The 12,932-nt window shown below is 46.9% G+C and overlaps 1 protein-coding gene across 2 annotated transcripts in view; it reads left to right on the top strand.

Annotated features, from left to right (window-relative positions):
* LOC144170250 (cytochrome P450 3A7-like) overlaps positions 1-8,934 on the top strand; it is a 34,976-nt gene extending 26,042 nt beyond the window's left edge. Inside the window, exons 10-13 of one of the 2 annotated variants that reach the window (XM_077699921.1) lie at positions 3,901-3,992; positions 4,509-4,649; positions 7,165-7,327; positions 8,547-8,934. In XM_077699921.1, coding sequence (XP_077556047.1) covers positions 3,901-3,992; positions 4,509-4,649; positions 7,165-7,327; positions 8,547-8,636 — 486 coding nt within the window. In that variant the 3' untranslated portion in view covers positions 8,637-8,934. Of the gene's footprint in view, positions 1-3,900; positions 3,993-4,508; positions 4,650-7,164; positions 7,328-8,543 lie in introns of both variants that reach the window. The other variant, XM_077699920.1, reaches the window with a different exon arrangement.
* The last annotated feature ends 3,998 nt before the right edge of the window (positions 8,935-12,932 follow it).

Consider the following 12,932-nt stretch of genomic DNA (forward strand, 5'->3'; position numbering starts at 1 on the left):
AGCACGAACGAAGAAATATTTGTTTTCTTTCGTTTATCGTTGACTGCACGGAACGCAGGACACAGCCGTGTTCCTTTTTTGCAATCGTTAACGTTTGACTCATTCCAAGTACCATTCGGCTCAAGTTGTGTCACGACATATTTCTTTTGTGCAAGTTTCGTGCGTTTTGATTTCTCGCGTACGTTCAACATTGCACGGAAATATACAAATAAGCCAGTTCAAAATGGCATAGCGCAAAGAAGCCAACAGGCTGAAAGTCGTGTGCGAACGCCAACATTTTTCATAGCCACACAATATATATATATATATATATATATATATATATATATATATATATATATATATATATATATATATAAACGTTAGTGGATCACCCCGTGTTCCATATCCAGATTCTGTTCAAAGCTACTTTCTCAGAATACAGGAGCTGCAAGGAAAGCGCATTGGGTTAACACACTATAATCGGGTACAAGTTCAGAACGGCAATAGCTCATGCAGTGCATCACTCTGCCGAAGTGACAGGGACGGATATCAAAGCGCGCGCGCGTTTTGAAACGAGATTGCGCTTACTGCGTAACATAGTCTTCTTTTTCACATATAGTCTTGTTGCAGCCGCTGCAGGAATTTATAAGCAGATTAAGCGCGAGAAATCACGAAAGCGACTCGTGTCATGTTCAAAAATATACTCGCAGTCTTTGGGCCGCGCGGCGGATCAGGCGACCGCGCTAATGAGGCGCAGGGGAACTTTCCGTTAAGTTGATTCATTGTAGGGTTTAATGAGGACAAGGTCGCCGGTTCCATTCCCAGCCGCGGTGGCCGCTTTTCTGATGGAGGCGAGAAGCGAAAACGCCCGTGTGTACGAGATTTCGGCGCACGTTAAAGATCCCCAGGTGGTCAAAATTAATCCGGAGCCCTCCACTACGGCGTGCCTCATCGCCTGCGTTTCGTCGGTGCGTTAAACCCAACAATAAGTCAATCAATCAATCAATCAATCAATCAATCAATCAATCAATCAATCAATCAATCAATCAATCAATCAATCAATCAATCAATCAATCAATCAATCAGGGTTTAACGCACCGACGCAACGCAGGCAATGAGGCGCGCCGTAGTGGAGGGCTCCGGATTGATTTTGACCACCTGGGCATCTTTCACGTGCGCCGAAATCTCGTACACACGGGCGTTTTCGCTTTTCGCATCCATCATGCAGAAAACGGCCGCCGCGGCAGTGTACTGAACACGAGTCATCGTGCTCAGCAGCGCAACGCCTTAGCCACTGAGGCACCGCGGCGGGTTGTCGCTCTTAAAGGGGCACTGACACAAAATTTTGAAGGCGAGATAACTTGGGAGATAGATTGGTGGGAACACATATACATCATCTGCAAAATATCAGCGGCGAATACAGCCTAGAACATATTTAAAATCGATTTTAAAGTGTGCGAAACGCAACCGAGCAGCCAGCAGAGGACCACGCGCAATCGACATCCCGAGGATATTGTGTAAATAAACAACGTCCAAACACGTCACGAGTTTGTGTTTTCCGCTTCCGCACTGCCGGCGTTTTTCGCCGGCTCGCCCGGCTCGCCGCTCCAATAGGAGGGCCGGAGGGTGGAGCTTCTGCTCTCGAGAACGAACGACCCGATCGTTGGCGGCGGAGGCGCCGTGATTTCGTCAGCTCATCGGGCAGCTGGCCGCGACCAAAGTTCTACAGCGATTCCAGGCACTCTGTTTCTATTACTGTTTATTACCATTGGATGCGAAAACGCGCCGGAGGCACGGAAAGCCCACTGAGCTAGCCGCACGGTCGCTGTGCAGGCGGCGGCCACGGCCGCGAAGTGGCCCAGGCCGGCGCAGGTAGCTCGAGTGATAGCTTGTTACCCATGGAGGAAAGAAAAGGTTTCTTTCCTCCATGTTGTTACCGCTGCACGGAATTGTCCCCAAGTCCCGACCATGGTGGCTTACATGAGAAAAGAGTTAATGATGCGATGGCGGGTTGCATTAAAAATTGTCATCTGCACCGCTTACGAGAGCGGCACTCGAATATCCGCCGCAGTACTAAGTCGAACACGTCTGTTGGCGGACCTGTAGGCAGACCGGCCGGCTGCTCCCAGCGCGCGTGTTGCCACCCACAGTCTCGAGCGTCGCGCGTCGTTCTTTAGCCGCGGTAGCATTTGCACTCGCAGCGCCTGCGTCATATCCACGGTCGCTTTTTAATTAAGCGCCTCACGAGATCAGTACGTGGGGGCATTCGCAGAAACTGCCGTCGATGCGGATTCGACAGTGCTACGGCGGCTCTGCTCTGTGATATCCCTCCGACGGTCACGTGGTCAGCTTTGTTCACACAAAATCCACAAAATCCATCGTTTCGCGGCACTCGCTGAAACCGAAACTGCGACTGGCCGCATTGAAAATGCCTCTAATTAAACAACCGTCGCACGCTGAAGCAAATGAGGTTTCTACAGGTTATAGGTAGGTCACTAGCTACTTATCGCAAAAAAAAAAAAAAAAACAAGATGCAAAATTTTTGTGTCAGTGACCCTTTAAGTTGTCCCCGAGTATAGCTATTTACGATCGTATCGATAACCCCTCCCATCCCGCTTTCTTTGTGCATATAATCATGTTTCCTGCCATTGACGAAATGTGAACCTTGACCAATAAAGGCACCGAACTAACACTCCTGTTACGGCTGGGCCCACAGGTTTTCTTAAACTGTTTCTTAAAGGGACGTCTACTGTTTTCTTCCCTTCTAATAACAAGCAGACCAGGCTAAAATCTTAAGCGTGGGGCGCGTCTACGGCATTAGTGTTTCTGCCCGCGGAATGGGGCTTCCAGATGACCGGTGACTAATGAAGAGGCTTAATACTTCGAATGCACCTAATTACCAGCAACCTTCTCACAAAGTTGCGCAAATATTTTGTTTGAATTAAACTGCAATACGTGAATGATCGGTATTCTACACAAAAGATCGTAACGCGGTAATAAGCTCTAAAATTTTGCTCATCCACGCGAAGTCCTAATCAAACTTTTTTTTTTCGCCACATGTAACTTGCCCTGCAGGAAGCCTTTGCTTCTGAGATTTTGTTACACCACCCAGTTGTGAAGCGCCGAGGGTGTTCTGTTCCAATGAACGACGCCATGAGGATGATGGGAGCAGGAAAAATGAAGAACAACACCCGCAGCCGCGTGCGACCTTGCCAAAAGTCACATCCCAACTTCCAGCAAAGCCCTTGCTGCGGTGTACTGATAGTACCGCATGTCGTTGTAGGCATAACAGTACTGAATTTCGAACTGAATAAACGAAAAAAAAAAAAAAACATGCTCAGAGTTCATTGAAATGGAGAAGGAACCGATTTTCCTATCATTCCTATAGCGCAGCGCTACAACCACAGTGTTTCGACGAAATAAACAAATTACACATAATAGAAAATAAAAGAAAAGAAAAATACATAAGAAAATGCATACCAAAGTAAATATGTACAAACAACACTTTAGTAAGAATGCAAACTTGTTTTTACATTGAATGCAAATTTTTTTAGTGGCTTCTTACAGAACGACACCGGTATGATTTTGTTGTATCACGGAAGGTATTTCGAAGGGAAACAACTAAAAAAATGCGAAGTTGTTTTACCGTAATTTGGGCCAAGCAAGGATAACAAATAATTTTAGTTCGCAGTTAATATATCTGGATTTTAATTTGTCAGGTACCGGTAGTTGCTAGAGTTGCAAGAAAGAACAATTTGCACACTGGTATAACAGTTTGTTAATTTGCAGTAAATTATTTTGCGTAAGTAGTACACTAACCTTGCAATAGGAAAAGTCAGGGAATAGCGTCAGACACGGCAGCTCCATCAGGAAACAAAATTTGAAGTGCGGAATATTCCACGTTTTGTTCTGTTCCAGGGAGACCACCTTTCCTTGAAGACACTCACAAACCTTTGCTACGCAAATCAAGTAATTTCCGAGACGCTACGAATCTATCCACCAGTCATCACGTAAGCTCCGCGTTTGGTTTGATTTATGCTAGCGCTTTTTAAAATTGTAATCACTATTGGAAGTTGTGAACAGTTGGAATAGCTTTTAGTCTGAATTACAGGCAAGAAATTAATGGGTGTTAAAAAAAGAGAAACTAGGCATTGGCATAATCATCGGTTTATAATGACATAATTTTGCTTAAAACATTGGAGCGGTAGCAATGCGTATGATTTTGACAGAACAGTGACTTTCGGTGGCAGAGTCAGAGCTCCGTCATTGGACTCGCGCCTTTTGTTTTCTATGGATACTTTTGAAATGTGCCTAAAAAAGGTGGCTTTCACTTGGGCCGTGTTCACAGCTTTATATTGTTGTTGCACTGCTGAATAAATTCACGAGCGACGAAATAGCTGTATACCTCCGTTAGCTTCGTACACTTAGACGTGCCGGTACACTTCTGAAGTGCAAATATCACTCACAACGTAGATGTACTCATCAATAAACCAGAAAATTGCGTAACTGCCTTCCCCACCTCGCAGAACCACAACGAGAGGGGCTGAAAGGGATTGCCAGTACGGGAGGTACGTCATCAAGAAGGGCACCACGGTGTTGGCTCCCACCAACCAACTGCACCACGATCCCCTCTACTGGGTGAACCCGGAGAAGTTTGACCCGGACAGGCAAGGAATGCCGCAGATTTTAAAAGTGGGATAGTTGGCGTGAGTGTGACTGAGTGAAGGACCACAAATTTACTCGGGTAACCAAGCAGAATGTGCACGCTCCTCAACTAAAAAAGAAAAGAAAAAAGAGCTAATTGAAACACCCCCAGAGGTGAAACACTCCCTCACGTTGAAATGCCATTTGTAAAGAGAGAAGATAGATTCTTTTTGAAGCGGTATGTTTTTACGCAATTGATGGAAAGCAGCAGTATTTTTCCCTGGATCTAAAAGCCTACTGAACGGTAGTTGTGGCCCACTAACAAATTAAACATTATCTAGATCAGTATCTAGATGAATGTAAAAGGCAGGGAGGTTAACGGACTAGAGAGCCAGGGGATAAAATACGACCAAATACTCACAAAAGCAAGCCAACTCTACACATGGCCTCAGTTACTGCGGCGCATATGGGATGCATGGTAACTTGCACCAGCAATTTAAGGAAGAGAGCGAGAGAGCGAGAGCGACCGAGCACGCGCACGAGAGAGAGAGAGAGAGAGAGAGAGAGAGCGAGAGAGAGAGAGAGAGAGAGAGAGAGAGAGAGAGAGAGAGAGAGAGAGAGAGAGAGAGAGAGAGAGAGAGAGAGAGAGAGAGAGAGAGAGAGAGAGAGAGAGAGAGAGAGATTTTTTGGGCAGGAGCAGGCCAAGTCGGCGACGTGAGAGTAGAAGGTAGGGGTGTTTGCGGCCTGGGACATCTTTAAGGTCGACAGTTCGAACAGTGGGAAACGGGAGCCCCTTGAGAAGGCGGGATAGGCCGTGTGGGGCGAAGAGCGCAGACTTTGCTCACACTAGACCACTTTCTATAGAGTAGTGAGCAATAAGAGCCAGCGGGGAGGGCTCCAGTTAATGAGGGTCTATTTATGAGGAGAAGGAATTCGGAGGAGGGTTGAACGTTCTGTAGCGCGTGTATTTCGGGCAGTGCCAGATTAGGTGCTGAAGATTGGCGGGTGTGCAGGGTGCGCAGTAAGGACATCGAGGAGGCAGGAATGGTGTGTAACAACTACGGAAGGTCTAGCCTTACGCAAGTAATCAAAGAACAGACCGAGAGGCATACACAACTGTGTCGAAATGAATCGTTTCGATCATAATGCGAAATAACGATCCACATTTTCTTCGATGCACAGAAACAATTGCTTGGGTAGTCTTAACTAATCGCTCTTATAATAATCAATAACAACCCATTACTCTGCATTTAACTAATTTGTAGGAGTGACTGGAGGCAATGTTATTGATATTGTTACGTGCTATTGTTCCTCCTTCTTCCCGTGACAACACGTTAAAATGCTGATATTTTCACTACAAACGTTTAGACTGTATTTGAAACACTTGGAAGACAATATTTTCAACAGCCTTCAGCGAGCGGTGATAATATTGTCACGCAGCGAAAGATGACGCAGTTGTCTTGAAGGAACAGCAAATTTTGAACTTGTGCACCCTGCAACTCAAAGAATACACAGGCGGCGAAGCAGCAGACAACAAAGTGACGTGCGCAGGCGAGTGTCGTGTATCGAATACCGCGGCGGCTGCCTTTGGAGCATTTATCCTTCGGCACGACTGTTTCTAGAAACGTCGAATTACAACGCGAACACTGGATACCGAAGAATATTATTCGAGGTTAGTGACGTCAGGGCCAAACACTGTATCTTCAAAAATAAGATAGATATTGCGGCATTCAAAATAAAGAAAATGTTACATGCATAGAGTTGCACTTTACTTGAAACACTGATAACTCAGCGGGGCGCGCCGGATCGTAACAAGAAAACAGAAGTATACAAACACAATGCACACTGTGTAAGCTCAGTGGAACCCGCCCATGTTCGCGTACTACTGATTTGGGTTTCTCAACTTGATTGAGTAGATTATTAGTGAGTAAAGTGAAAATCTGCATTAATTGAGTCTATAGTCTTTCCTTCTTTCCAGTGTTCATGCTGTTGCTATAATTCCTATATTCGCGTAAAAGGAAATCTCGAAAATTCTTATAACACGATGCGAATGACCAGCGTGACAGTTTTCTTTCTTTGAGGGGGGGGGGGGGGAGGCAGGCAAGCTTGGTTCATGCCGTTGACGTTCATTTGTGATGAAAATTTCAAGCTATGTCTTCAATCAGCTGAAACTATCTATTCGGATAGTTATTGATACCAAGTGTTCTTTTTTTTGTCGGTTGGCGTGAAGAACGTAGGTCTAGCTATATCAAATTTTTTAACTGATGTTTTCATAACAGAATTAGGCCGAATTTCAGCTTAGATGCGGTTATTAGCACTTTACTGAAAGTTTTAGGAATGATATATCTTGAATAGTATCCGCTAGTCTCGCAAGAAAAAGTCATGAAGGGGAAACGTGAAGCCACGTTTCTGCACAGTTAAGGTTACTGAACCTGAGATATGTGAATCGGTTCAGTGAGACCTGCTATGAAACCTCCTTTCGGATCAGACCCTCTCACATATGTGTCGACACTTTTCTGCCTCTTGTATCTATTGCAGGTTCAGTCCCGACAACAAGCACCTTGTGAACCCCATTGCCTACCAACCTTTCGGTATCGGTCCCCGAATGTGCCTCGGCCAGCGGCTGGCACTTGTGCAACTTGCGTCGGTCACGACGCAAGTTCTGCGACATTTCCGAATCACGCTAGGACCTTGCCAAAAGGTGAAATTAGTCCTTCATTTCTTACCTAAGAGTTTTGCAAAACCCTGGCAATCATGTGATGGATCTCCGCACGTATTTGGACATGCCCCGGTCAATCGTGTTTTCTTTCGTGAATGTAGGCAAAAGGTGGAACAGCATCGCCGGGTAATGTGTCAACTTATGGCCCATCTGTTCGGCACACCAATTTTTTATTATTGTTCCACTGTCTCTTAGGTATTTTTTCCCCAGCCTTGAATGTTAATTCAATGCTTTAGTTTTCACAGTTTTTGTCTGCAATCTTCGTTTTGTTTGAGCAACCCCACAGACAAACGCGACCCTACACACGTCGTTTCTAGTTTTTGGAGGTTTTACGAGTACTGCTTATTTATAACCCAGTTGATACAGCCAGCCCAGTTTGTCGCAATGCTTTGCAGTTATCACAAATCATGCATTTTGCCTGAAAACAGTCTTGGTAATAGATCCACAATGCGTGAAAAAGAGCTCATTGTCGTCGGAGCCTTCCTTACTATTCCACCGGGTGTGTTTTATACCGCGCGCGCAGCGACGCGTGTAAGGGCAGCTGCTTGCCAGAGATGGAGCATAATATGTGTTTATGCCTTTAGTTCCAGCCTATCTGTTGTACATTGTGTACAAAAGGATATAGAAAGCGTAAATCAGGTAGGGTAGCCCATACAAGGTGGTTAATCATTGTGATATAAAACCGCACTAAGGACAAGGACGAGCTGTTTTCTGTAGCCAAACCTGAGAATTTCACCACGTACTTTTTTTCGACTCCTGTCGGATGTTGATTTAACTTATGGGTCTTGAACACGCCTTCAAAATGCAATTTATCACTTTTCAAATGAATGCATGTTTGTCTCTTCTCGCGATTTAGCATTTCGTACTCGTACGGGTGCACAGCTCAACTGTTAAAATGAGCTCACTGGTGTTGCGTGTAGCTAATAAACTACCTGAACTACACAATTGTTCTTCATTAATTTAGCAAGGGTGAAGTAACAAACGAACAACAGTGCTCATCGTCTCAAGCTTCAAATTGTATTACTGAAGTTTCGAGGCAAAAAAGCTCTCATTCTCAATGCTTCCTTCATTATTACGTTTTTATGTAGCCGTACTCTGCTGTTGTGGAAGCATGTGAAAACCGCGGCCAAAAATGAAACTTATAATCTGGAGTTAATTTTTTAATTCTAAGGATCTTTGCATCTTCCTTTCATTTCAGCAGCCGCATCTGGAACTTGACACATATGCAGTTGCGGCAGTGCCAAGGGACAAAGTTTGGATTCAACTTGAAAGGCTTAATAGCGGCAAATAATTTCGTTTTGTCTTATCGCACGGAGATGTTCCTGGAGCCTTTCAACGGTGGCATCAGAATAAAATCTTGGGAGGCTCCACAATTTGACGTTCTTAACAATCAACACACAGATACGAGTTGAAAAGGAACGATACATGACCATCAAAGTGAAATCTTGCATATCTAGGATCCCGATAAAAAAATCTGTCACTATGTTTCGCTAAGTAGACATCGAATGTGCAAACTTAGTTATCATATACATTTGACGCCACGGCCATAAGAGACTGAAATATAACAAAGGACGTCCGTTCTAGCCAGATCATGCTACATAACGGCTAAGGGTACGCGTATAGAATAAATAAAAAAATGCGGAAGTTCAAATCCGAAAGTGTCTTTTTAGATGCGACGCATCTCTTTCACTCGCCTTGTCCCTCCGGCGTCATCCAGCGTAGTCCGCTTCCCTCCCCCATTCTCCTCGCCGCGCCAGCTGCGCGCTAGCGCCGCTCTCACCGCAGCGCCATCTGCGTGTTAGCGCTCGCCGGCGCTCGCTCCGTCGCCGTGCCAGCTGGGAGTGGGTGCGGGTTAGCGCGCAGCTTGCGCTCGGTTAACACATGCGCATGCGCTGCTATACGCTGCTCTCTCTCATTCAGCTGCATAGAAACGCGGTAACTGCGCCGCTCCGCTCAGTCATTCCGCCGCCGCTCCGCCGATGACATCCTCCGATGACCACCGATGATTTGAATGGAGACTAACAGGCCTGCTATCGCGATGGTCGGTGCAACCATAACAAGCACCGGCCACCCCGATAAAATTTACACCATCTTCCCGCGAGGGGAACCATGGGGTAGATGCGACGCATCGGGGGTGAACATGCTGCGTAAAATATGGACACACAACAACAATGGACACGCTAACATAACGGAAACGCAACGGTAACCCCCGATGCGTCGCATCTACCCCATGGTTCCCCTCGCGGGATGATGGTGTAAATTTTATTTCATTCTGCACTCTCAGAGGAAAGGCAATGTTAATGTAGCATGTGTCGAGCATAGCTCCACAAGCACTTTTAAGGTCAATATGCCCAATTTCATCATTAGAAGACCAACAGTCACAATTTATGTAACCTTCAAAATAAAAAAATTTGACAGACAGCTGGTCGCGAACATGTAGTGATGTAGTGACACGCTAGCCGGTTGATCCGTGCCTGAGCTTTTTTGTACCTACACGGAGGCAAATGCAGCTCAAACAACCCCAAATATATGTGTGTGTATGCAAGATGTCCGGCCTGTTGATTAAGTGTCTTTTTGGAATAAGGGCATCCTCCAAAAGGGCGTGCAAGGCGTATCTCCATCGAAGTTGTTTAAGCAAGGCTGGCCGATCCACAGCATGTTCCGGAAAGACCATAAAAATGGAAGAAGCTCCCAGTAACGCGTAGGACTTGAATGTAGCGAAGCTCTCCGCAATCTTCGCGACTATCATGACGGTTGAAGCCCACGATTGCAGCCGATTTGTTTCTTTTTCACTGCCGCAGCGACGTTTACATCATCATTGTTGCTATAAGTTTGAGCTTGCTTCATTTTTTTTTTTTTGGAATCGATAATCATTGGACATCACCTTGGAGGGGCGTACGCTATGACGTGTCTTTCTCGTTCCAAGAAAGTGTTGAGACGGTGGCAGCGAACGCTGGAGTTCTTTTTTGGTCACTCTTGGCCACTGTACTTAAGTGGGTATGCTTGGCTTGACAAACGCGCGCCGGGGACGCTGGGCGGTCGTCGCAAGGCACGCACACACGAGCGCTCGGCATTTTTTTGTTTTTTTTAACTGCCGGGCGGTCACCGAAGTCTTGACCAATCTTTCTAAATTGGTATGCCTGGCTTGACAAACTTGGGCAGGGGACACTGGGCGGTCACCGAGAGGCCCGCGTGCACGTGCGCGCACTCGGCAATTTCTTGGTATTTTTAACTGCGGACACGAAAAGTGTTGCCACGCTTACGGCGAACGCTGGAGATTTTTTGGCAAATCTTGGCCAATCTTCTTAATATGGTATGATTGGCTTGACAGACGCGCGCAGATGCAGTGGGCGGTTGTTGCAAGGCACGCGCACATGGGCGCTCGGCATTTTTTTTTTGTTTTTTAACTGCCGGGCGGTCGCCCCGAGGCACGCGCTCACGGGCGCGCACGTGGAATTTTCTTGGTATTTTTAACTGCGAACAGGAAAAAAATATGATTTGCTAAACAGTCTCGCTGTTAAGAGATGTCTGGTGTCACCTGGTGCATCATAGGTTGGACACAGGGGCGATCAGTTAAGCTTCACAGTGTAATGCCGCGCTGGCGTCCTTGCTTATTCGTACGGATAAGGTGTAGCAATGACGCTTGTGACTTTTTCATTTCTTTGGCAACAAAAGGACCTTAATGTCCCGTGATGGTCTGCTTTAAAATGTGCCGTTCGTCTGGCACCCCTTTTAAGGCGAGAATATGAAAGTGCTCCTCGAGCCAACTTGCCTGCGGATTTGTTTCCCAGAATCTCTACATGTGATGGAAGCATAGGTCGGGGTATTCACTCTTGAGTACACTCATGTGTGCTCATCTGTATAAAACTCACAATTGAGTACGATGATGAGCGAGTACAGACCCAAGCAAAATAGTGAGTACGATGATGTGTGAGCACAAAGAAAAAAGGTGAGTATGATGAGCAGTGAGTACAGACGTGAGCACATGTACTAGCGAGTAGAGTACTCAGGGTTCAGAACTCGCCGGTACTCGCGGGTGCACTACTCATGAGTACTGTACTTGGGGGTACAAACTAGTGAATTTTATCCCGCACTCGAGTCGCGACGTGCATGCACGAGTCTTACCTTTTTCGCGTCGCCACTTGAGGGAAAGTAAACTGAGGCCTTGAGGGAGAAAAATCTCCCACCTCCCCTCGCGGGAACCCCTGTGTAGATGCGACGCATAGGGTTCTCGTTGAGGTTGCACCGACCATCGCGATAGCAGGCTTGTTAGTCTCCATTGAAGGCAGCGTTGGACAGCGGAGGAACGGCGCTGGAACGATGGAGTGGAGCGGCGCAGGCACCGCGTTTTATAGCGCGCATAACGGTGAGGGGACGCCCCGGCGCCAGTGCGTCTGCCGCGGCTATGACGCAACACAATCCAACACAATCCCCTTTAATCCAATCCAATCCAAGCCAAGCCAAGTCAATCCATTCGAATCCAATCCAATGCCCCTCGCGAGAGAGTGTTCGCTATCGGAGAGGAGAGGGGGTGAGCGGCGGAGAGGAGAATGGGGGAGGGGCGGACGCCGACAACAACGCCGACGCCGGATGCAGGGACAAGGCGAGTGAATGAGATGCAGTCGCATCTAAAACTCCGGCTCTCTCCATTCCCTGTTCCGCGGTGTTACTGCCCTCGTTAACCGCTCATCGCGAAGTTACCACAGAGAAAGCCCGGGCAAGCATGGGCTGCTTCGCTCCAGAGGCGCGGGAGGCTGCGAGCATGCGCAACGCACGCTTAAGCCACTCTTTCCGGTCTTCATAATCGGTAACCAGAAAATTAAAGCCGTTCCACTCAATGTGAAAGCTGCGGGAAGTGGAGAGCAGTGATTGGCCATAATGAGCTGTACTGCTGTTATCCGCTCACTGCTGCCACCCCATGCAATAAAAATTTCCCGCCTTCGCAGTGCTCGCGCGCCCCCCTGCCTGAAACTGCGCCAGCGGGAGTTCTATTCTTTTTGTGCTTGCTTTAATTTCGTATGCTGGAGCTGTTTCACGTAATTTCGAACGCATAATTTTTTTCTTGCGTGGCTGGAGCCTTTTTGCGTCATTTCGAACGCGCCATTTTTTTGCGCCGCCACTTTTTTCGCTTACTATCGTAAAAACCAACCCAACGCGGGCGGTACCGGTTAATTGCTGGTTAATTTTCGCTGCCGGTTAATTGCGTATATTTTGCCTGAAATGTACCTAAAGTTTTCTTTGCGCTAAATAGCCGGGAGATGTAGGACAAACACCATCGGTTCACGAGTTTCGAACGCTTATACAAACCACTTGGCTTCCGAAGCCTCTGGTGACGACAGCGCTACAACGGAACGCCCTGTTGCTTTACCTGGGTCCAACGAGCGAGCTACGACGACAAGGCGAGCGCCCAAAGTGCTCTGCACTGAGAGCTTTCGCCTGTTTCAGTTACAAAAAATGGTGAAAAGGGAACCAGAAGAACCATATGGTACAGGGTGGAAGCGTTCTGTGGCTCTCTGGTTCTGAATCAGTAGTCTGTAGACTCAGTGCAGCGCGTGAATGCAACTGGTTGACTACGAGAAACAATTAG

Source organism: Haemaphysalis longicornis, unplaced genomic scaffold (assembly GCF_048455015.1).
Source record: "Haemaphysalis longicornis isolate Haplotype H1 unplaced genomic scaffold, Haemaphysalis longicornis Haplotype H1 scaffold_2, whole genome shotgun sequence".
NCBI lineage: Eukaryota > Metazoa > Arthropoda > Arachnida > Ixodida > Ixodidae > Haemaphysalis > Haemaphysalis longicornis.